The following is a 27,479-nucleotide window of genomic DNA, read 5'->3' as shown; positions in this document are numbered from 1 at the left end:
TGACACGACCGTACCCAATTCCCCTATTATTGGTAAGATATGTGAACCTGAATTAAAGGTATTCACCTGAAGTGCTTCAGATCGTATGTGAGCATTTATTACACTATTACTTTAGGAAGTACTTCGAACAAGACGCCCATGGTACAGCGTCAAGTACAGGGATTTAGTGGACTCGGAAAGGATTCGTATGAAGAAGAAACAATTGCTCGAGAGATCAAGGGCTGTCGCCAAGATCGACGCAGAGAAATTCGTAACACTCCTACGACAGGCGAGACAGGATAGAAACATCAAGGTGATGTAACTTTTTTTTTTTTTTTGTTTTAATTTTTTATTTGGCCTCGCTTACTGTGAGCATTTAGCCACCTACAACATTTTTGTTTATTTACATTCTAATTTTTTTATATCATTTTCAATCTATTTATGTATCCTATTCTATATTCTTCTTAATTTTTCTTCTCTTTGTTTCCTTCAATTCTTGCTCTTTTTGAAATTCCTAATTCTATTTAACTTTCAGCTTCATTCCACTTTTTTTCTTTATTCTTCTTTTAAGTTCCAATATTTCTCTTCTTACTCCTAATTCAATTCAACTATTCGAATTCTTTCAATCCTAATTTTTCTTAATTTTTATTCAAATTCTATCCAAAAAGTACAATTTTTATTTGATTTCTACACATTTTTTTTTCATAAATTCTAAGTCATTGACAGGATTTGAACTTATTATAAAAATATTTATTACACAAAGTTGTAACTTTGTGTACCTATGTGTACGCAAAGTTCAATTTTATTTTGAATAAAAAAAAAACATTATGCCAAACTTATGGTATATCGCATTACAAAAAAAGTTTGATGATTATAGGAAAAGGTCATCGTAGTAAATGATATTTTGATTGCCTTAGTTATTGCTGTGTGCTACTAATGAGTATCTGCCATGATCTATAGCATTCATTAAAATAAATATAATTATGATTTTTGCTATAGTAATTGAGTTTTGGAAAATCAGTCCGGTTGTTCATAAATCACAAGATTTTTATGTACTTTAATTTCTAATAAAAATTCAAAATATTTATGAAATTGTATTTTATGCGTACCGTCTGTCCACATTTTATCATGATGTCAGTACATTAAAAATCTTTAAATTTGTGTATTTATTTTTTTCGCTTTAAGGGGCAGATTCTGTCGTGAATTAGGTCAATGTTATGGCAAGGCTATGCTATGTAGAGCTTCTCATACAAAATGGTACTAAATATTAAAAAAATTGCCATGTATTTGCTGTGCGATGAGGCGTTTTACACATAAAATATAAAATCAATCATTGTTTTTGGCAATTGTGCATTTTCTAGGTTAGGTTTTTTTATCTAAATCGCCTGACTGCATAACAATTGCTGTGCCACATGGCATTTGACAGTATTTAGTACCATTTTGTATGAGAAGTGCTCCGTAATATATAGCCCCTAAGTATCAATGGTCTATTATACGACAGAATCGACTCTTCAGTCTTATAATTATTATGAATATTAAAATATCAAAAACACTGAATTACAATAACTTGAATTGATATTTGGATTTGAGAATTTATTTCGTACATCGGAGTCAATAATCAAATTTTCCGAATAAATTTTGAGCATTAAAATATTCGATATACTTTTGTTAGAAAGAAGTTGGTACATTTGAACCTTCATATATATATATATATATATATATATATATATATATATATATATACCTTTGAACATTTGAACCTTTATATATATATATATATATATATATATATTATGTGAGGAAAAGGGGGTAATATAAACCCATATGCACATTGCGTCACTGAAACTTTTAGATAATAAAACGGTCAATAAAATTTTAGTCCTTGCATAAATATCAAAAATGGAAATTCCGTGCGAATTATTCCAAGCGTTTTAATTCATCGAGAAGAAAATTCAGTGTTGCTAAGGCACCTCCAATATTAATAAAAATAATATTAATCTATCTCAATCTGAAGCAACTTGTTCTAAAAAAATTCTATTCGATCTAACATTAATTCAATCTATTCTGAATGTTAAAATTATTTAATATGTTGCCTATATGACAGTCTAAGAATAAGACAAACATAAAACTATGTGGTAATATGTTTAATAGTAACAGAAAAATTATTAAAACGAATTTTTATAATATAGTTCTGCCTGGAGACGATTGACAGGGCGAAGGTATTCATGGATTCCAAAACTAAAAAATCTCTTCCAAACAAAAAAGAACTGATGGATACAATGTATAATATTGCGGGTTTGACGTATCTTCAAATGTACCGAATAAATCCCGATATGGGTTATGAGGCCAACAAGAGGGTACAGTTTTTGTTCGGACAAATGTTACACAGTTTACCGACGGAAGACTCGATCATAGATATGAAGTTCCCTTATGTGGATTATAAGTGAGTAAAATTCACATGTATATATATATATATATATATATATATATATATATATATAGATATAGGTTAAGGTCCAATTTGACTTTGAGCAATTATATTGTGAAAACCAAAAAACTTACATCATAACAAAAAGCACATATCAAACAAACAACAATGTGTTATTTTTTTCTGTTTTTCAGAAAATTGTCACTTAAAACTTTTTACCTCACAGCTACGTTATTCAATCAATGCAAAATATGAATATCATAGGTACATTTTTTACAGACAAAATACTGTAAATAACCTTGATCTAGTATTTCGTCAGAAATAATCACCAGGATAGGAATAATTATTTATTGAATCTCTTGTAACTATTCCACTATCCATTTAATTTATCTCTTGTAAAATTGCTTTTGTTAGCTCCATTTACTTATTTTTTATTGATTACACCTTTGCCAGGATAAAGGTTTGGAGCGTGATCCTCTTATCTCACACACATGTAAGCTTTTATAGAGATTATTTTAAAAAAAGTTGAATCTAAATTAAAAATAACAATGTTTCTTATAAAACAACTAAATACAACAACCTAAAAATTATATTGAGGTCTTGTGAACTAAACAACAGTATCCACAACTAGGAAAAACAACAACAAAAGAAAACACTTTTGTTAATGATTTATCTTGGTAATAATGGTAATGATACTTCTTTATCCCTCTACTTTCAAATATTGTTGTTAAAAAATTCTTAAGTTTACTTTTTGAGATATTGGTGGTAGACTGCAAGTTGTTTAAATATTACAGGTGTATTTAAATTAAAGCATTGATATATTATTGATCAATTTTTAGATAAATTAAAATTGCTTTCAGGTAAATCTGAAAATAAAACTTTTCAATAATAGTGTCACTATTATAATAAAAAAAATATATATTTAATTGATATTAGTCCATTTATATCTCAAACTTATTAGTTTTATTCAAACCGGCTAAATATATTCTGTGAAAAATTATAGAATTATGTTGATTTATAAAAGTGCCTTAATTCATTATGTATGATAATTAACTTGACTCATCAATTTACTATCTCTGACACATTTACAAGAACTTATAAATAGACAAGAAGTTTGAAACAAGCACCATTTTTATTTTTCATAACCACCCACTTTTCTTTTTTATCCCGGAATTAACAAACCCGTAACTAACAAGAAATGATTATAATTTTTTTTTTCAAGTTAGTTCAATTCAAAATTATCGAACAGTAGTAAGTAGTAACCTCAATAAATACACAGATATTCATTTAATATATAGTACAGAATTCTTGGTATCATTTTTGTTTGGTATTTTTTTTGAGCAAAAAAAGTGCAACTCGGTGTGTTTTTAATACTATCATTACATTTGTTGTGCTAATGCAAATTCAAAACTAAATAATATAAATGTATATATATATATATATATATATATATATGTATTATTTCATGACCAATTATAATGAATATTCGTGTTTGATACCAGGCACTAAAATTAAACAAAAGAATCATACCTGCCGATAGAAATGTAATACTTTTGCTTTGTAATTACGTTTTGCGAACATTATTCCAATTATTAACTTTAAATCAATTATAAAAAAGTATTTTCGTTGAATTTCATGTATTATTAAATTGCAAATTTCTCTTTCCATTCCAACTCGATGAAAAGTTTTGAATAAATATTTTATCGTTTCATTACAAGGCTGCAAATGAGCTAATTAAAGGCCATTAGAGCGCGAGGGATTAAAAATGTATGAAAATGAATCAATGGTACAGTGCAGTAAATTATATGAGTGGAGGTAGAAGTGAAACAAAATTTAATGTTGCAATTAGTAAATATTTAAATTATTCATGTGTTACATGATTTATATAATTACTTTGTTATATATGAACATTTAAACAAAGTTTGTAAGAGAAAACCGCAAATATTCAAATCAGTTTCCTCGGCTACGACGCTGCCTTTACGTTTCCAGTTCATTAATACAGTTATTACCATTATGATTAATTTTTATTTTTTATCTGAAAAATAACATTTCATGAAAACAAAATCTATTTAAATTATTGATGAATATTTTATGAAATATTGATTCTGTGGTTCAAAAAGCTGGAGGCAACCCATCGGTTAACCGTTCTCCTATGTGTGGTCATGGTGTTTATAATAGATATGTATAATGTATGTACTAATTACATGTGTATGTGGCCCCAATTTCCATAATTTCACTTGAGATTATATTTGAGATCTATAACCTCAATTTGATGTCATGCTGCCTGAAATCGAGCCAACTGAGGTTGGGAACGCCTTGGGAGACTCAGTGCTAACATCCTTAATGCCCGGGCTCATATAAAAAGAACATAGCAACATTTTTAAGATCTTAGGGTTAATAAATATATTTTTGTTTCATATAAAATTTATTAAGATCGAGTAAATACGGGAAATAAACACATTTTAAGATAACATATCACGTTGAATTAATTATATTGATTACAATTTCAATCAATTATGTTTAGAGTAACCAGGGCTTAAAGGTCCGCGAGTAAAAAATCCACCACCGATATCTCGAAAACCATTAAAGTTAAGAATTTTTTAGCAACAATATTTTTAAGAAAAAAGAAAGATAACAAAACATAACAAAAGCATTTTCTATCGTTCTTAGTTTTTCGATTGTGAGCACTGTTGTTGTTTGTCTCACTTGTTTGTGAGACTTTAATATAATTTTTAAGTACACGTTATTTAATTATTTTATAAGATATCTCGTTAATTTTGAGTTAGATTCAACAGTTTTTTATATAACATGTATAAAAGCGTACACCCTTGGTGGGGAAAAATAGACCAACTGATTCCTTGAAAAAGACCAAATAGACCTTGGCAAAAATGTAAAAATAAAAAATAGAAAATCAAAAAGTAATTTAAGTTATAAAAAAGCAATTTTCAGGAAATAAATTGAATAAATTGTTATTTTGTAAAAACCCTTGAAAGTTAATATGAATTATTAAACCTGTCCGCCCCTGGCCGTTCCAATTCTTCCCGCCTATGGGGTAAAAAGGATCATGTAACAAATTTTTGTAAAAAAAAAACAGGAAAAAAGCACATTTTTACAATAATGAAGCTCTCAAATCAAATGATTCAGTAAAACTCGAAAACGGCTAAACCGATTTGGCCAGTCTTAGTCTTGAAAAATTCGTGCCAATCCAGAGATGGTCGGAAAGGTGAGATATTATTTCAAAATCTCGTAGAAACTTTACATTTTCAATTTGAAAATTTTTGTAGAAGCGTAATTTAAATAAAATAATGGACGGCGGCTAATACGTGAAATGTCAAACGTTTTTGACAGATGCTGTTCAATTACGTTTAATAGGATGTTTTATGTGAATATTATTTAATTATGATTAAATTGTAGTAAGTAGTTTTGTTTGTAGTTTTATTCATATACAAAAACGTTGGTAAACAGGCCGTAAGTGTTACTAGAAACTTAAAATATCAACTTTTTTGAAATGTTAATATGAAAATGCACTTTTTGGCATATTTTTCTCAAACACGGTGCTCTGATAGACCTCATTTGTATAATTATATACTCATTGGTATTCATAAAACATTTGCTAGGTTATATTATTTTTTATTTATGTTATTTAAATTCAACGTTTAAAATTAAAATAAGACATTAAACCTGTTTGCCACCTGGCCCTTCCAAATTACCCTGTCTTTGGGGTAAAAAAGTCTAGATAACAATTTTTTTAAAGACAGCAAAATCAGCACATTTCTACAATGATGAAGTAGCTGGCAGTTTCACTGAACGTAGTCAAATAATTGTTCGTTTGAAATGTGTTATTTGTTGTAATATAATTGGTTTTTCATAATACAGTTTATATTTGCTCAAAGTCAAATTGGACCTTTGTGCCTCGCCCTGCTCTACATATATACTTTTTATTAAATTTACTTCAATTCATCGAATGTTACTTGAAAGTTTTCAAAAAGCAGGTAAAAGAAGAAATACTTAATACATTTTCTATCTAGAAATTTGAAAATTTTGTATAAGCTCAGTAGTATTATTTACAATTATACACAAAATCCTGAATCAAAAAAGAATCTGAAAAACTTGAAACGTAAAATGACTTGGATTGGATTATACCATGTTTTCTATAGAAAGTGTATAAAACTTGCAGTTTGATTGTGTTGATAAAATATAGACAAACTAATGGGGTTTATAGCATTCAAACAACACATCCTTATACACTTAAAGTATTAATTTTTTTGATTCTCTAGAAATTGTTTAGAATATACCTTACTTAGCAAAACAACGTTTGCCGGGTCAGCTAGTAACAAATATAATTTCGTTTTGCTTAATTTTCTAGAAAAGCGATTCGTACGGCCGAGACGCGCGCCGATTTATCTGCGGACCGTCTGGAGCGTGCCTTCTACTTCCACGAATTAGGCAGGTACTACATGGAAATTCATAAGTATGATATGGCTAAAATGTACGCGAAGAAATCCATGAACGATGCCACTTTCGCAAAGAATTACGCCTGGGTAGTGAACGCGGCCATAACATGCGCTCGGGCGGATATAATGGTGCACAACCGAAACGACGCCAAGAAGAATTTACAAGTGGGATTAGATGCAGCGTATCATATGAGGAATGATACTGTTATTGAATTTATAGAACAGTGAGTATTATTTTTGCTATTGCTAAATCTGATCAGGATATTTAGAAATAATAAAAATATAGCTTATTTTTCCTTGTCGAAAGAGCAAGGGTAATATGTTTTGTAGTGTAGTATATACAGTTCTGATTTCCATATAGACTAGTTAATGATCAATTTTGTCCAATATGTATAAGTCAATTAATTTGTATTAAAATATGCAAGATCAACAACATTAATACAAATGTCTGATCACAATGGTTGCTCAAAAATAATAACAAGACAAAACTATTTTGGAATGCGGTATATAATTGTTCGGTATTACATTTAAACTACTTATTGATCAATATCATCATCATGTAATATATAAATGATTTAATATGTATTAAAAATATGCAAAATCAATAATATTAATTCAAAAATCTGATAATGATAATTGCTCAAAAATAATGAAATAATTATTTCTTTAGATTTTTGCTTGTCCAAAAAGCAAGGGTAAGTTTTTTTTCAATGTAGTATATATTGTACTATCGATATATCATGTACTGTATAAAAGAATTAATTTGTTTTAAAAATATGCAAAATCAAAAATATTTATCCGAAAATCTGATCATGATAGTTACTCAAAATTAATAAAAGTGTCGTTACTTTAAATTTTCTTGTCCAGAAAGTAAGGGCAAACTTTTTTGCAGTGTGGTATATATTGTTCGGTCTTTCATATGAACTAGTTAATGATCAATTTTGTCATATATTGTATAGGTGAAGTAGTTGTTGTCAGAAATATTCAAGATCATTAACTTAATTAATCCGAAAATCTGATCATAATAGTTGCTCAAAAATAATAAAAATGTCGTTTCTTTAAATTTGCTTGTCCAGAAAGCAAGGGTAAACTGTTTTGCAGTGTGGTATATATAGTTCGGTCTTACATATAAACTATACTTAATGATCAATTTCATCATGTATTGTATAAATTAATTAATGTGTATAAAAAAAATAAGCAAAATCAATCATATTTATTCAGAAATCTGATCATGAGAGTTAATCAAAAATAATAATAATGTCATTTTTTGTAATTCCTTTTTCGACAAAGCAAGGGTAGCTTATTTGCAATGTATACCATATTCTTCTATTTTGCATATGAACTAGTATCAATTTTGTCATATATTGTATAAGTGTTTAGGATTAATAATATTATTCCTATTAGAATATCTGAACATGATAGTTGCTCAAAAATAATAAAAATGTCGTTTCTTTAAATCTGCTTATCGGAAAAGCAAGGGTAATTTTTTTTTAGCAATGTGGTATATATTGTTTTGTTTTTCATATGAACTAGTTAATGATCAATTTCATCATATAATACATAAATGAATTACTTTGTATTAAAAATATGCAAGATCAATAACTAAATTAATCCGAAAATCTGATCATGATAGTTGCTCAAATATAATAAAAATATCAATTCATTAAATTTGCTTGTCCAAAAAGCAAGGGTAAGCTATTTTGCAAGGTGGTATATTGTTCTATTTTATTTAGTAGTGTTTTGTTTAATCAACATATTTATCACCATCTAATAATTATTATTATTTATATATATATATATATATATATATATATATTAGGGTGTCTTTAATATGGACATTAAATTTCCTGCACCCAAGGGCTCAAATGGTTCCAAATTTAGTGCAGTAAACGGAGCGTTTTAGGTCTGAATTTTTTTTACTGTGCTCCGAATTGAATGAAATTTTGGAATTAGGTTAATCTTACTCTCAAGTTCAAAAGTGAAAACAATTCGGGTTGCGCCATCACCCCCCGGGGGTTATGACACCCCCTTCTCATTTGTATAATTACATTTTTTCAAAATAACGTCGGAAATCGTTAGAAGAACTAATTATAATAAAAAAATGTCTCTTATAGTTTTTCAACAAACTAATACTTTTCAAGATACTGGCCACTAAAGATTCATATATTTTTGGCGTTTTTCTTCGTTTTTTTTGCAAATATCTCCTAAAATATACATTTTAACGAAAATCATGTAATGAACAAAATAATGTCAATAAAAATCTTAATAAATCGGTATTACATAAAGTGTTCTAGGAAAAATATTAAGCAAGATTTGAAAGAGCAAATTCGTTTTTTCTTTCGTTCAAGATTTAATTGTTGTAGTTAAAGCCACCTAGTGTCGAAGTTTTGCATTTTATGCATTTCAGTGAAATTGGGTTTTATAGTGCTCAACATAAGCTTTAAAATGAGTGCTGTAAGAATTTTTGTGCATGTAAAATGAGTGAGCTATCATGCAAATAAGAAGCGTATACGAAGTTTTTTTCTGTTAAATCATATGGTTTAATGAGCGCCATTTCCACCAGAATTAAAGTAATTCACATTCCATCTGGAATTCACTTTATTATAGACATCTTGATGGATTCTAGCAGATTCACTACTTTAGTACAAACTATTTTCAGAAAACTCACGATTTTATAAAAACTTTTTTTTCCAATTTGCGCGACCGCGCACTCTTTAAACCATCATAACTCTGTCAATTTTTGTGTGAAAGAAAAATAATAAAAAGCAATAATAAACCAGAAACATCCCTTTGATTTTTATCTATATGCTTTTATACGTATCTTTCATTCTTTTTGAGATATAATGAAAATAATTTCCATTTTTAAAAAAATCAGAAAGAAAAGTTTTTATAAAATCGTGAGTTTTCTGAAAATAGTTTGTACTAAAGTAGTGAATCTGCTAGAATCCATCAAGATGTCTATAATCAAGTTGAACTTGAGGGTAAGATGAACCTAATTCCAAAATTTCATTCAATTCGGAGCACAGTAAAAAAATTCAGAGGTTATACCCTTTTTGCTCTCCGTTTACTGCACTAATTGATAAAAAACAATTCTCTGAAAGTTTTTATAATAATTATTATTTTTTAGATTTGAAAATATGCACAATGCACTCTGTTTTGCACTATTTATTAGTCAATATTAATATAATAAACGTTTTGAGACAAAGGTGCGTCTCATCAGCAGTATAAATTTAAATGAATAATTCTAATTAAATATGGTCACGTATTCCTCACAAATTTCGTATACAACTGATTTATGAGGAATACGTTACTATATTTAATTAAAATTAGTAACAGTAGCATTATTCTCAGTGCTCAGTGCTCAGTGCAAAATGAGTGGAGTGAGTTCATATTTTCAAACGCAAATACAGTTTTAATAAGTGCATCTTTCTGATATGCAATAATAACATATGAGTGAAGTTGCATGTGTTTTTAGTACCATTTTACATAGAAAACGTTGGTCTATTTTACAACAGAATTGGCCTGTCAAGTACAAAAATTGAATTATAAAATTGGAATACGTCGTAAATCACAATCACAAATGATTTTACTGGTCTTCTAGATAGCATTTGAAATTAATACCAATTTTTTTAAACAAATATGAATTAAATTTCACCGGAATGTCTTATTTTAAATCAGTAAGAAAAAAATCAGGGATATGAACAATATAATGTTAAAATGAGATTCAGAAAAAAACTCTACTGATTTGTGTAAATTTGCACAATTTTTGAATGTCGGAGAAAAAGCAAATGATGGAGTACTATCGAGAATAGCATAAAAAATCCATAACTCCACTGGATATACATCTGAAGCGAAAAGGAAATTCGATTTGACGCGTATTGCAAAAAGAGTTTCTGTTGAGAGATAGAAAAATTTTTGTGAAAAAAATGTAGATGATTGACACACAAGTTAAGTGAAAAATAGGAAAAAGAGATACTAAAGAAAACAACAAAAATATGATACACTCTCATAATCGATATGATTCTGAAAGAAACAATTTTTCTTATTAACAATAGTAATAGAATGCCTAAAAATAAATCAATAATCATAATTTTAATTTTACGTTGAAAAATAATCGCAATACTAACACTTTGATTCTATTTACATTCGTGATTTCTCGACTGATAATCATCTGGCAATAATCGTTCCTAAGTATATCTGAATGAAGCACGTACAGTTTTTATCCGAACAATGTGAGGTGGTTATGTGCCCAGTGAATTTTTAGGCTGCGTAGGCTGTTCTAACCTCGTTTGTGTTAATACTATATGTACATGTACATCTATAGGGCAGGCCCTATACACAAACTCATTTAGGATTCCATAAAGGTAAGACGCACTTTAGCCGTGCTTCTAAAACCCAAAATACGATGATATTTGTAAAAGGCAGAAGCAAAATATCGCATGAAATAAAGTAGGCAAACATGGGAATAAATATAATTCATTAATGTTTTTTTTTTAAAATTAAACTCAGTACTCAAATCATAATCATATAATTCGGTATAAAAATGAAAAAAGAGAATATTTTGAATAACTACTAATACCTATTATATATACATATTTTAAGATAATATTATATTTATAGCAATTATGGTCGGTAACAATAGTGTGAATAAATGAGATAGATGGCAGCACATCTCGATAGTCTATGAAGTTAGCCCTACAAAGCCCCCAGTTCCACATGTGGAACACGAACTTTAATCGTTTTTATAGCTATAAAACTACTATGAGCCTTGTAGGGTTAGAATTAATGTATTGTTTGGATTAGTTTTTCGTTTATAATATCAAGTTGAGATTAAGTTTTGGAAGTAGGGGGTTAATAAATAGAGAATTATTGAAAGAGATATTAGTTTTCTAATAGAATTTGCAAGAAATATTTATACATAAAACTGTCAATTATCACACGTTTTAACAAGAATTGTTGTAAGTGTAGTTGTAATACATGTGGCCCAATCAAAGAACTAGTCCTTAATAAGTTGCAATTTGAAACTATATTGCTATAAAAGTATTGCGATAAAAGATTACAAATTCTATCTATTTTGTATTCCAAATAGTTCATAAAAAAACTACCTGTACAGCTTTTTCATTAAATAAATTAGCTAGGTGTTCAGACATACATAAACGTATATGCGAATTTTTAATCAATTTCATTAATTTTCTCTGTTTACACAACGCTTGATAATGAGAATAGATGCTAATTCTAATTACCAAGCGTTGTGTATGTGAAAAAACAGTTTATATATATATATATATATATATATATATATATATATATATATATATATATATATATTTTTAAATAATTAAATATCCATACCTATAAATCTTTCAAAAGTTTGCTTCAGTTCTTATTGTTCCTCGAAACTTCCCTCTTGTTTTTCTGAAAAGATATTGCGATCAATATTACTTTGTCGTATAATTTTCAGAAATTAAATCATATCAGTAAAATCATGTCAAAAACATTAATATCATAATACAATTAAAACACATCATACCATGAAAATAAAGCTTAATAAAGCACATACATATTAATGGTATTGCATCAACACAGTAGTCATAAAAGTCTCCTTCAATTCGAAAAATTTATCAGAAAATATCAAGAAATAATTTTATAGTGTATTTTTTCTGTAAACATGCAAATTTACAATGAAAAAATTAACAAAAAAATAACCATAAAATTTGATTTACTTCTTGTTCTACTTTATCCATTAAATAAAATTATATTATCCATGTAATAAAAGTAAATATATTCAAGATATAATGGCCAAAGTAGATTTTCCAGTAAAATAGACCTTAACATAGCGTTGTTATGGCAACGAATGTTACGCTCCTTTCTTCATATAAAATGGTACTAAAAACTGTCAAAATGCTATGTATTTGCTGTGCGATCAGGCGTTTTACACATAAAACCTATGTACACGTTTGTGTTATAAGTGCTTATCAGAAAGATGCAGTTCAGATAACATTGTTTTTTTTTAATGTTTGTGCGTTTTTTAGATTAGGTTTTATATCTAAAATGCCTGACTGCACAGCATATACATAGTATTTAGACAGTTTTCACTATCATTTTATGAGGAGAGTAACATAGCCTTGCCATAACAACGCTCTGTTACGGTGTCAATTTTACCGAAGAATTGACCCCATAATATCTTGTCATTATGTTTTTATATGTTATCGTACATACACTAAAGTATTCAAGAAGTCAATAAAATATTGACATATATAAACTTCCTTTTTGCTCATGCTGCCTAACCAGAATATTAAAATTTAAAGATATTTTCTTCAATAAAACTTGAAGGAAAGAAAAATAAAAAGTCAAAATTATCAACGCTTAATGTGATTACAATAACAAGAATGACTAAAGATTTAACCTTTTGTGAAGGTACATTATGTCAATATAATAAAATACAATACATATACAATAATATGAGATTCAAATAAAAGTTATTATAATATGAATATAACCCAAAGGCTGTGTTGTTAGATTTTCCATTTCATGAAGACTATTAGTTCAGAAAGTTCAGAATTTCCAAAATATTTCAAAATAAAATTCTTTCAAGAAGTCTTTTCAAAAAAAAAAAGTAAATTTTTGTCAAAAACTGATAGTTTCCTAAAAATCTAATTTTTCAGAGTAAATTTTTTTCAAAAATGTTAATCTTTAAAAAAAAAAAAATTTTTGGTACGGGGAAAAAAAATGGTTCCAGAAATTTGCCTTAAGGCACGATGCTATGCGCCCCACTAGTTTTTTTATATTTCTAGACTATTTCATAGAATTTTCGTTTTGTTCTTTATATAAATTATTCGTAATGAGAATGCTCGTTGAATCAAGTTCCACCGCATATAAAAGAGATGATTCCACAGTATACAAATCTCACTTACTCCAACCACTTTTTTATATTTATATGAGGCATAATACATAACGCATTTTAGTAACCTTTGGTATTCTCAATGCAAACACATTTGTATACATAAGCTGGCGTAAAAGTAATGTTTCACGGCAAGAAACACATATATACACGAAACGGGATTTACGCAGATCGCGGTTCTGTTATTCCTAATCTACTAGGATGTATTACCTAACAGCGTTACAAGCGGGTAATGTTATTTAATGCTACCTACGTATACGTACAAAAGCTATAAATTAATAATGCTCTATCGCTCGCTTACTAAACTCACCCGATGCAAAAAAAAATTCAACACAATAGCTCTGGAGATGAACACGTACGCCGTGCAGAACTAAATCTACGGTTTAGCCGAACAAATTCGATCTCGTACATATGGTTTAGAGAAAGATGATAGGGTATCGTAATTTCATTTTAAACTAATCGCGGTCTTTGGTTAATATAAAAATATATCAAATTTGAAATTAGTAGCTTATTCACACGTGGCTTCAGTAAATCCTAGTGATAAATTTATGAGAGGAAGATATTGTTGCGCCAAGTCTTGGGTTTCCAAGATATTGGTAGATATGTAGAGGAACCTAATATGTGAATTTGGGCTCTTTCTTGAGTTCTGTTATCAAATTAAAAAAAACAGTTAAACACTACATAGATGTTTTTAACTTCCGAAGAAAAAGTTCATGTTTTTTTTCTTTTGATAAGAAATCAATCTACATTTTTGGTATACATTAGCTGTTGTGATGATTATTTCCAAGAACAGCTATTAGAAAGAAACCACATTTTTACGTAAATTTAACCTTGAAAAATTCGAAAATGAAAATTTTCATATATCTTTCCGTTTCAAACGTTTCTAAACATTTTGGCATACCTTAAACAAATAGATGTATGTATGTGCGGATACAATTTTCCGTCGACGATTTTGAAAACCAATGAACCAATTTGAATGATTAAAATTTTTGAAACATTCGGTTCCTATTGATAAGGAGACATGCTAATTAGTTTTTGGCTAAGACAAGTCCAGTCGTTCCGAAAATACGGAGAAAAAGGTGCCAAAAATGGTAATTCAATTTTTGATAAAGCGAAGCGTTCGATTTGAATGATTCAAAAACATTTTATTTGTATAGACGAAATGAAGTAAAATTTTCGGTAAGGCACGTCTAGCGGTTTCGGAGATCCAATAATAAAAGTAAAAAAATGCTATTTGGCAAAAATTGGCAAAATTGTTCATTATACATATGCACATCAAATTATCAGGTATTTTATAGATAATTTAATAATAAGAACAAATTTTGTTTACATTTATATGAGTTCCGTACCAATGTTTATCCGTTAGACTGAGACGCGGCGCCCAAGCGCTTCTATATTTCATATTACGTATCGCGAGTGTTTTAAAAAAAAGTTCAAAATTTCTAAAATATTATTCGCCTTGAAATTTAGTTTTTCTGTTTAGAGCGTAAAACTTTCATACTTATTAACTAATAGTACCTTACAGTAAATTAAAATTTTCAATAAAGTTAATTCAAGTTTTTATAATATTTAAATTTTTTTGAGTATTTTAAAACTTTTCGAAACGATGGTATTGCATAGCTGTTTTGCAAACAAACTAACGAAGCTCTCTAGCAATTAGGTAATACAAATCTTGTTTTTTTCTATAAAAATGTAAAAAGAGATGCACTTATTATTAACATCTCTATAAAATAACTTATAATTTGATATGCATGTGTCTAAGGATAATTTTTAACCGCCAAATGACTTTTTTCTTTATTTTTTTTTCATATGATCTGCTGGACCAAAAATTTTGTCAATTCTATTCCGTTACAAGTGAAGTGGATTTTGAATCATTCAAATCAGAAGCTCCGTTCTCTTAAAAACCAAATTAACATTTTTTTTCACTTTTTGCCCCGTATTCAAATCGACTACACCTGCCTTTGCCAAAAACTAACCACATCTGCTCGTCAATAGTTTTCCAATGTTTCTTTAATCATTGAAATCGGTTTAAATTTGGTTTTGAAAATTGCTTTCGTAGACAAAAATTTATATCCAAACATACGCAATACACATACATACACAAATAGATCAATTTTTTTCCAAGGTATGCTAAAAATATCAGAAGCCCTTAAAATGTAAAGATATGCAGATTTTTTTTTTGCTATTACTATAACTTACCCTACGGTAAATTAATAAGAAAGAATTTATTTTCTAATTGTATTGAAAAAACAACAACTTTTTATAAACATAATAAACTAACATTATTAAAATATAAAAATAGGTAAGAATAAAAAAATAACGAAGGAACGAAATAAACATTTCTCTATTTGAGAACTTTCATTGTTTACTGGTATCAAATCAAACATAGCTACAACATTTTATATCAAATTTGTGATATAAAATGTTATAGAAATCGTCTATACCAACATGGCAAACATAAACATGATTTGCCTTCGCTTTATCTACCAAATAAATTTAGCATAATTCTTTACTAAATCACATTTTTTAGCCAATGACAATGAAATATTTCCAGGTGTATCTCCCACGTGGAATCGGTAGACTTTGCCGATATGATAACGGAAGGTGGCGTCGAACAGCGCGAGAAGCAAATCGTAGATATGATGATGGGAACGGGAATGAAGGAAGAAGCCGAAAGTCTGTTCCGCAGGATGTCAGCCTTGCCTGCGAATAGACGATTGTCCGTGATGCCGGGAGTCAAGGCCAAGGACGAAGAGAGCAGGGACGCCAAAACCAAACCGAGGAAGTCGATTATGCCCCCAAGTGTTACTCAAGTCAAAGATAAACCTGATAAAAAGAAACCGAAAGGATATCAAGAATTCGATTTATAATCAACTACTGTAACGGTATGAAATAGTTTACATGTATGTAGAACTTTTACAGATTTTAAAAATGAACCCGAAACGAATAAAATACCTGGGGTTTTATAAAAATTGATAAACTTCCTTTCTTTTGATATGCTTATGTATATTGGCAATCAAAATATACATTATTTTTTAAGACAATGTGCTGGTCTTTAAAGAGTTTATTTCCAATGACATATCTCCTTTTTTAACATTTGGTTTTAAATCGTATGGCCATTTGATTAATCTTTGAGATTCCTCACTCAACGTTTATGCAATTTGTATTATTTAGTAAAATCAGTGATCTCAAGCTAATACATAACTTTTTCACAGTTCGTTACTCCCAATTGATACGAATATAGGCCCGTAATATAGAGTTGCTAATACATTCCTAATTTATCCGGAAATTGCCCCCTTAATAAGATTTTACAAAAACAACCCTACACTTTTACATCATTTAATTAAATTCAAATAATCTTTAAATATAAATTTTACGCACCACTAACAGCAAATTGACTTAGAATATTACTTTTTTACTATAATGACCTTTTTTATATAAATTCCACTAGTTTTTCAGAAAATTTTAGTAAATTTCATGTAGGGCAGGGAGAAGCTTAAGAGCCCGCGGGTAAAAAGTTCCACCACCAATATCTCAATAACAAGTAAACAAGTGTTATTTGCAAGTAGAGGGCAAAAGATGTATAACCAGGTATCACTTTGATTCCTACAACGTCGCTATTAGGAGATAAACGACAATGTTTAAAAATCCACTACAAAAGTAATTTCTTTCCTTGTTAGTTTTTTTTGTTGTTGTGAGCACTATAGTTTAGTTTATGAGACCTTAATACAATATTTAAGTATATGTTATTTAATTGTTTCATAATATGTATTGATGTATTGTTATTTTTAAATTAGATTCAACAGATTTTTTTATATAAAAGCTTACACATGTTTGGGATAACATTAACAAGGACCAACTGAAACTTTATTCCGGCAAAGGCGTAAATGATGAAAAATAGTAAATAAACATGTAAATTAAGTAAAAAAAGCAATTTAACAAAAGTTAAATTAAATAAATAGTAATTCAAACTTTGCCGATGAATATATCTGATAAAAAAACAGATCAAGGTTATTTACAGTGTTATCTCTGTAAAAATTGCACCCATAAAATTTATTTTTTCTGAATAATGCAGCTATAATTTCATGAAATCCCTTCAAAATTAAAATAAGACCACGTTTGTCCAATAGCCGTGCCAATTTACACCGTGTATAGGATAAAAATGTCCAATTTACAAATTTTTGAAAAACAGCAAAGAAACACATTTCTACAATGGTGAATTAGGTGAGATTTTTACTGAAAATAGTCAAATAGTTGTTGGTTGGATTTGCGTTAGTTGTTGTGATATATAATTGGTTTGTTTTTCACAATATAATTGCTCAAAGTCAAATTGGACGTTTGTGCAACGCCCAACCTATTCTATTGTATAACCTTAAATAAGATTTTATTACAATTACCTTTGACTTTGAACGCACTTAATAAATATTCGGTTTATATGCAGGAGATATGGTCAACGCATGATTTTAAATTAAAAAAATGTATATTTTTGTTAAATTCAAAATTGCCATAATATTTAAAAAAAAAATAAAACTAGGAATACCAAAACTTATAACAAATAAAATAAATTTTCAGTCAAGTTTTGTTTATTCCGCTACTAATTTTTATACGATGTTCACCAAATCTATTACAACTTTTGTAAACCATTAAATAATCTGAGATTCTTCTTTATTAAAAAAAGAATGCCAGAGCACAAAGCATAATGCATTCCACATTCTTCATTGTCACATACTTGGATAATCTTATATTCAAAAATTTAAATAATTTCATAAAAGTATCACAATAGTTGCAATATACTATTAGAAATACTTTACAGACTACTCACATTGTTTCCTATTTGTATTAATTAACTTCCCGTAGGGCAAGTTATAGTAATCGCAAAAAAATCGAAAATGAAAATTTTTATATATCTTTACGTTTCAGAGGTTTCTGAACATTTTGGCATACCTTAGAAAAAATGGATGTATGTGTGTGTGTGTGTGTGTGTGTATGTGTGTGTGTATGTATGTATGTATGTGTGTGTATGTATGTGCGGATACAAATTTTCGTCGACGATTTCGGGAACACGGGTCAACCGATTTGAATAATTCAAAAAACATTCGATTCGTATTGATAAGGAGACGTGCTGATTAGATTTTGGCGAAGGCAGGTCTAGCTGTTCCAAAGATACGGGGCAAAAAGTGCCGAAAACGGTAGCTCAGTTTTTGAGAGAACGGAGCGTCCGATTTGAATAATTCAAAAAACATTTCACTTGTATTGACAAGATGAAGAATCGATAAAATTTTCATGAAGGTAGGTCTAGCGGATTCGGAGATATGGAGAAAAAAGTAAAAAAATGAGCCATTTGGCGGTCAAAAATGATCATTAGACATATGCTCATAAAATTATCAGATATTTTATAGAGATTTTAACAATAAGTATACAATTTGTTAACATTCCTATGGGTTTCGTACCAATGCTTATGCTTTAGACAGCGACGCGGCGCTTACGCGCTTTATATTTTGTTCCTATGCAGTTAAAGCAGTACGATTGATTGCTTTGAAAAGAAAGTTCAGATCTTCCACAATATGTCAAAATAAAAAAAAAAATTTTTCAAAAAAAAAAAAATTAAAAAAAAATTTTTTTAAAAAAAATTTTTTTTCAAAAAAAAAGTAATTTTTTGTCCAATTTATAGTTTCTCAAAAATCTTATTTTTTCAAAGTAATTTTTTTTTTCAAAAATGTTAATCGTTTTTACAAAAATAATAATTTTTGGTACGGGAAGTTCCAGCAATTTGCCTTAAGGCACGATGCCTTAATTGCCTTAAGACAGAATTCCACTTACAGCTAGTTTTCATATATATTCACTTTGATATATACCAAGTATGTCCGATTCGAAGCTCGGTATATAATATGCATGGCACCATTAAAACTAATTTGTTTTAGCTATAACTTTTGATAAATAATGAATGCTACAGTGTTTTAAATAAATTAAGTTTGAAGTAGATGAATCGTACGTCCGTATTAGTTATATGCGAATATAGTACCATGATGCAAAAACTTTTCAGACTTCACTAGTTGAAGTACATAGAGCACATGCTTTATTAATGAAACAACGTTATTCTAGAGTTTAAATACGATTTATGTATTTTATAAATTAAGTAACTCCCACAAGTGCATACTATCATAAGTTCATTATAGCTGCAAAGTTGAGAGTTATAATCTCCATCAAGTGCACACAAGAATCAGTATGGTTTAAATGTATTATTAATTTATATTAACATTGAGATAAATGGTAAAGTAGGCAAACATATGCTATGTTTGAATTACAGATTATATATTATATTTAACATAATATTGTACTTATATATTTTAACCAAGGTAAAGTATTGCAAAGTTGTACATTTGTATAAATAATGAAGAATGAATTGATATTCAGAGTTATTGCTGTTACTTTTTACCTATCACTTGTTGTTGTAAACAATGTTGAAGTTATCCGCTGTGTTATTATAATATACAAGTTCAAATTAGTTGTTCTACACATTTCTTCATGTAAAACTAATTTCTAATATAAAATTTGTTCGTCAGCAATTACTTCATTTCTCTAATAAAAGTTAGGTATTATACTATTCACAATGAGACACCATTAATTCTTGCAAGAAATTTTATTGTCAAGTTTTGTTTAAAAGAATCCCAAACACTGATTGATTTTTTATATGTTTAATAACAAAGAATCATTCTTCATTTCAATCAACTACGGGATATGAGATCACAATTGTTGCAGTTTTCTCATAAAATATAAATAATTTGCAGAGTTTATTTCATGTATATCACTTCAAGTTATCTCAAACGAATCTTGTCATATTTGAAGTATGATAGTAATTAAATTTTTGTTTTAAAAACCATGAGTATAGTGACTGAGATTAATAAATAACTAGTCGTATAAGGCATTGTGCCTTAAAGCAATTTGCTGGAACTTCCCGTATCGTAATAAAATATTCGAGGAATATTAAAGAATATAGATTATAATTACTGTAGCTTTCATTATTCTTATTTTGTAGACAAAATATAAGAGTGTATAAATTGGACAACAACGTTTATATATGTTTATATGAAAAGTCAATGAACAACACTTAATCAATCAAATTTAAAATAAAGGGCATTGTCTAATATTTATAAGAATTTTATAAACTGAACTGCAAAGTTATAATTATATTATTAATTATATAAGTCAGCTTTAGAATTTTAGCTAGAATTAGAATTAAAATCCCAACTATTTTCGACATTCAATTTTTTGTTTTTGAAATGAAAAAAAAAATTTAAAAAAAATCCCAAAAGCAATCGTTTCCCAGCACAAGCAGACAGTTTTTTAAATCATTCAAATCGGAAGCTTATTCTCTCAAAAACTGCAATTTTCTGCACATTTAGTTCTCTATCTCCGAAAGGGCTGAACCAGCCTTTGCTAAAAATTAATAACCACTTCTCCCCATCATTACGAATTGAATATCTCTTCGATCATTCAAATCAGATGCTCCGTTCTCTCAAAACCTTGATTTCTATTTACTGCACTAGTTGCTTCGTGTCTCCGAAACGGCTGGACCAACTTTTGGCAAAAACTAATAAGCTTGTCTCCTTGTTAATAGGAATCTATTGTTTTCTGAATAATTCAAATCGATTGTTCCGTACCCCCAAAATCGTCAACGAAAAATTGTAGCCACACATACACACACATCCTTTTTTTTGTAAAGTATGCCAAAATGTTCAGATACCTCTGAAACGTAAAGATATGCGAAGGTTTTCAATTTTTGGACGATTAAAATAACTTACCTTAGGGGAAATTAATTACATTACAAGTGTTGCCATATTAGCAATAAACAAAATTTTAAATTCCTATATAATAAATTTATTTTTAACTTATTACCATCTTATACAATAGCAAAAAGCTTCAATCGCTTTTGAACCTTACGCGCACTCTTATTTGTATTTTTGCTCAATTTGAATTTTATTTTTGCTTTACTATTTTTTTCACAAAACCTCACCATTGGTTGACAAAAATAATGAAAAGAACGAGATTTTGTTACTTTGCGATAGTTTAATCTCCACTGGATTCCCAAATTATGTATGATGTAGTGATCCAATTACAAAGGTACCTACTTAGGATACCAAGAGATAGAGTATCGTATTTAAGGCGAATTCTTCTTAGGTAAATGGATAGTTAAATATACCGCATTTTAGGAATTTGGCGTAATGTGAAGTGTCTAATGATATCGTATCTGCGAGCGCTCATGCCGTCCCGAGATAAGTTGATTTACTGTATTCCAAAGTCGTTACGTCATTCCCTTACAGGCAAACGATTTTGAAGGGTACGATCTTGTATACATCAGCGGAATATGTATAATACATAAACATATATTCAGTTTATATATATATATATATATATATATATATATATATATATATCGGTGCGTTTGTTTGTGCTTTATATGATAACGAGCTTTAATCAAACTGAAACTATATCTAAGAACGATATATACTTACGCACTGACGTTGAGACACAGATGTATTAAAGCAAATAGATGTCTCAACAGAATAACGTAATTATTCATACACAATTATACGTTTTATTTTTTCAAAAGGTAGAGCGAGGCTTAAAAGTCCGTGGATAAAAAGGTCCACCACCAATATTTCAAAAACAAGTAGAGTTAGCGCGGGTGTCTGGTTTTTTCAATTTTCCAATGTGTTCCTCCTAATTGATTTGAACAATATTTGCAGTACTTGAAAAAAAACAATAGGCTTTCGAATAACGCTAATTAGAAAGTGGTCCAACTAAACACACTACCCAAAAACATCAATTGAAAAATTATTTTATCTTTTTCAGCTAATAATAAATGATTTTTTGGCATCGATTGTTCTACATAATGTGGTCTAAGTCAATGTGAGTAGAATCACATAAAAATTTTATCGATATCTTTTGTGGTTACGCCAAAAAGTGAATTTGAAAGAAGGGCCCACTTTGGCATATTTTCAATGATATCTTGGCCATAAGATGAGGTACAAAGTAGAAAATTGGTTTATCGGTTTTTATCAAATAGACCTATAAAATGGCGTATAAATTATTTAAATGTATCTGGTATACCACGTTGGGGCCAATTCTGTATTGCAATGCGCCCATGCCCTTTCAGCGATACAATTTTAAAGTAAAAGGCAATAGATGTGATCCACAACAAAAGTATTTTCTTTCATTGTTAGACTGTTGGTTTTGCGCACTCTTCTTTAATTTAGAACATCTGAATATATTTTTTAAGTATGCGATATTTATGATTTTATAGGAGATATTACTATTTTTAAGTTAGATTTTTCATATTAAGCAACATTTTTCATATCACTACTATAGAAGCTTACATGTGGGTGGAGTAAAAAGGACCAAATAAATCTTTACACTGAAAAAAGTGTAAATAATAAAAATATAGTGAATAAAACAGTAAATTGAATTAAAAACAGCAATTTCACCGGGGATATACTAAACTAATATTTATTCTAACTCTGATATTTTTTTCTGGCGAAATACCAGATTAAGGTTATATCTAGTGTGCCTTTGTAAAAAATGTGCCAAAGAAATTTGTATTCTATCAATAATGTAGCTATTATTTCGTAAAAATTAAAAAAACAAATAATACATAGTCTCCGTTTACCCCCTTGCCGTCCCTTGTTAACTCGACTATGGGGTAAAAACGGACAGATGACAAATGTTAGAAAAATAGTATGTATAATTACTGAAATTTAAATTAGACCTTTGTGACCCGCCTTACCTACTACCTGCAACAACCGCAAAATTAAAATGATTTTCAAAACATTGTTAGTTAATCAATTGTGTTTTGCCTCTTTTTAGTTTTAAGTATGTTCACTATACTTAATAATTATTTATTATTTTTTGTTATTTTGTTTCGTTTTATTGGATGGTTAACTAAAAAAGTTTTCAACATCAAAGTTGAATTTTGTTCGAATTACTGATAAGGTAAGTTGTACGTTTACGCACGTTTTTTAGTGTCTAGGTATATTTCGTCGATTTAAACGCCATTCGATGAAAGTCCACAAAAACTGGCATTGACTAATTTTCCGCGACGATCTGCTGAGCCGTTTTTGTAGAAATAGTGAATAAGTCCAACATCTTTCTTCTACTTCCTGATTAAAAACTCTGAGCAAATTTATAAACTCAAAAACTGTTTAAAAAATATTATTTAGGAAATTTGTTAAAGAATGAACCAACAGTTTTATGGTAATAATTGTTAAATATTTTTTACGACTTTTTGTGATGACAGAGTTCATGAAGTTTCTAATTTAAAAGATTATGCATCTGAGAAAAGTGATTTAATTACAAAAAATCATAAAACTTTGGAATAATGAAGCTTGGCTTAAAGTAAAACTTCCATCGTTAAAATTAAAATATTCTCAGTTCCTTATGATTATGTCGATTATTTATATATATTGGTAAGTTGTACTAAAAATATGTATGATATATACTTGAAAATTTTATAGACAATAAATTTCCTAATTTTCACGACAATTTAGTTCCTACAAAATACTTATTACAGCAATAATGTAAATAACTAACCAAGATTTCGAGACCGCCGTAGAATTCGGGCAGCTTGATATCATATGACTATTTGAGGTATCTCAAATAGCATCTTAAATAAAAATGCATAAAAATATGATGTCAAAAACACTGTTAAGAATATTCCTAATATGTCATAACTAGGAAAGAACAACTACTGATTTGTCTTCCAAATAAGCCATATATTTTACCAATTTCCATATATATATATATATATATATATATATATATATATATATATATATATATATAAATTTAAATATATGTACCTATAAAGGCATAACTTGTGCTCGTTTTGGGGCCTAGGATGCTTTTTTAGCAATTCAAATTAATGTATCCCTATATTAAGCAATTTGATCGTAAATGCCCCATCGTCTTGTAATGTTATTGCGTAATTTACGAAACGCAAACACAAGCAAAGTTAATGGCAATTATTAAGGGAAGTGCAAATAAATTCAATTACACATAGCTATTTTCTAATGAGATTCACTCCCACATATTTTTACGAAAATTTTATAATATCAGTAAATAACACAAGCAATTACATTAAGTGTATTCAACGTTTTATAATAAATCTAGTTTATAATCTAGATAAATCATAATTATAAAATTATCATTAACATAATACTACTTATGTATTATTTTTTGTCTTGTATTTTTAGAATGTATTAATTTTATTTTAATTTTTATTTAGCAAATTTTTAATTGAATAGAGATAGAAAGGCAATTATCAATACCACCGTTTCATGTTTAGCAATAAAGTTGTAAAATTATATTCTAATTATAAAACCAGTAATAACATAGTTCATAAAAAATGTATTCACGATATCATTAACAATATTGACTATGAAATATTTTGTATTCAAAATATATAATTACAATTTACTACTAATTGTACGATATTTGGTACAATATAAAATATGTTAATTAAATTGTTGAAATTATGAGACTTTTGAAAGTATCAAATTTATGCTAAAGCTTTGTATCAAAATTAAAAATATGCAAAAAAACATATATTTTTATGCATATTTTGAAATTATGCAGCAAACATTAGCTTATAAAATTTCAAATGTAATTATTTACTAAAAATTCACAAAGCAATGTTTTTGTACTAATATTATATTTATATTTATAATTATTAGCAGCGGCATAATAGCTGAATTTCGAAAATAATACTATAATAGAATGATTTTCAAAACCTACAATCTCATAAACAATTTTCATAACATTTTTAGCGGCTAACAAAAAAAGCTACACCAGATTCATTGAGAAATGAATATTTTTTTCCGGTCATCCACGCGTGTATATATCACTGAAATATTACAATATGTATATTACAGGTAATAAATATTATATGACATCGGTGTCCGGGAAAATGATACAGGTGTTGTTCATATATATATACATATATATATATATATATATATATATATACATATATATATATATATATATATATATATTATTATGAAACAACAGACCTCATTAAAAATTGTGCCCGGATGAAATGATTTGTTTCGTAATAAAGCACGGTTGACGCAACACGGCTCACTGAAATAGCATATAAATCAATATGGGATTTTTAATAAAAACTTATATACATATAATTTATTATAATCTCATTAATTCATATTTTATTTTTTTTCAACTTTTGCGATAAACTCGATGGTTAAATATTCACGATAGCTGCTATAAAAGCAAACTCTATGAATAAGAAAAAAACAAACTGTTTGTTTCAAAAAAAACTATGGATTTAATAAGATATAAAAACATATATAATAATTACTAAAATTGTACTTAAATTTAAACAATTAAAATTTAGAATGAAATAATGACTGAGTTTTAATCAGACATGTTTATTTATATAATATAAAGATTAACAATAAAACTTCATACAAAGCCTAATTAATTTGGTTTTGCTTCTGGCTATTCTATGTCAAATTTGATCATTTACAGTAATTTTTCACGTATATTAATCATAATAATAAATATTTCATATAAATTAAATTTCCATAATAAGTAAAATTAAAATACAATGTAAAAAAATAATTGCCATCTTCGGCAAGTTAGTTTTCACTTGAAAATTTAGATCTAGATATAATTTTTTGAGTATTGAGTACTGAGTATTGATTGAAAATGGAAGATTACGGTGTTGCCTTCTAATAGTACTAATTGTAAGTGAAGGGATTACACCATAAAATCTGATAGAACACATTGTTCTGATTGCCGTTCAAAAAAATCATAAAGCTTCAGGTATTTACCAATAACGTAAATGTTATAATTACATGCATTTTTGAAATCTACATTGCATAATCTGATATATTTTCATAGCACGACATCAAAACCATGATATTTACTTGCAACTTTGGCTGTTATAAATCACGATTTTAATCCCTTCATTATATAGATTATTACATGACCAGTTTTAATATATTAAAAATTTTGTTTGATGATTCGTTTATCATAAATTTGAATGCATCATATTATCGGATAATAGGTTATATATACACATTATATGCATGATGTATTTTTATGCTGTTTCCCTTTCCATTTGAATATATTACGGTGATTCAATTTGCACACAATGTTACGCATCGGAAAAATATACATCAGGCCGCTGAGCACATTTATAAAACTTTTCCAAGAGTTTTCAGCTTTTCATTCAATATAATAGATGCTCGCATTGGCTTTGGAGCTATATCTCCGTGAAGATTTATTATTTATGTAATAGAGTTATAAAACGCACGTGATTTATCATGTATTATGTATAGCTGATATATTTTTGTATTTTGTTTGCTGACATACTTTTCATTGCTATTGCATATAGTTTTATGTTACGTTCGCCCTATATCAATGTAAAATGGTCAACCAATATTATCTCAAAAACAAATAAAATATTGCATATTTTATCAATATTATTTTAAAGTAGAGTGCAAATAATGTGTAACTAGTGGGAATTAAACTACATCGTCCAATTTTAACGAGAGTATTTTTTTATAGTTTGTCCTTTTGTTTTTGAGCGCGACTGTTTAATTGGCAATACCTGAAAATATTTTTTAGTGCATGTTGATTAATTATTTATGGGTTATATTTAACCCAGATTCAGCAGTTTTTTATATACTTCTAGAAT

At 28.2% G+C, this 27,479-nt stretch overlaps 1 protein-coding gene across 1 annotated transcript in view; it reads left to right on the top strand.

Moving 5' to 3' along the window:
• The window catches only part of LOC113375010 (tetratricopeptide repeat protein 25-like), a 32,716-nt gene extending 16,084 nt beyond the window's left edge, over positions 1–16,632 (top strand). Inside the window, exons 6-9 of the mRNA XM_026614964.1 lie at positions 116–292; positions 2,169–2,422; positions 6,774–7,085; positions 16,317–16,632. Of these exons, the coding sequence (XP_026470749.1) occupies positions 116–292; positions 2,169–2,422; positions 6,774–7,085; positions 16,317–16,632 (1,059 nt within the window). The remainder of the gene's footprint in view (positions 1–115; positions 293–2,168; positions 2,423–6,773; positions 7,086–16,316) is intronic.
• Positions 16,633–27,479: the final 10,847 nt, after the last annotated feature.

The sequence above is a fragment of the Ctenocephalides felis genome, unplaced genomic scaffold, assembly GCF_003426905.1.
Source record: "Ctenocephalides felis isolate EL2017-DRISC unplaced genomic scaffold, ASM342690v1 CF-g0.4_SCAFFOLD_01886, whole genome shotgun sequence".
Classification (NCBI taxonomy): Eukaryota; Metazoa; Arthropoda; class Insecta; order Siphonaptera; family Pulicidae; genus Ctenocephalides; species Ctenocephalides felis.
This window is presented reverse-complemented; position numbering and strand designations above follow the sequence as displayed.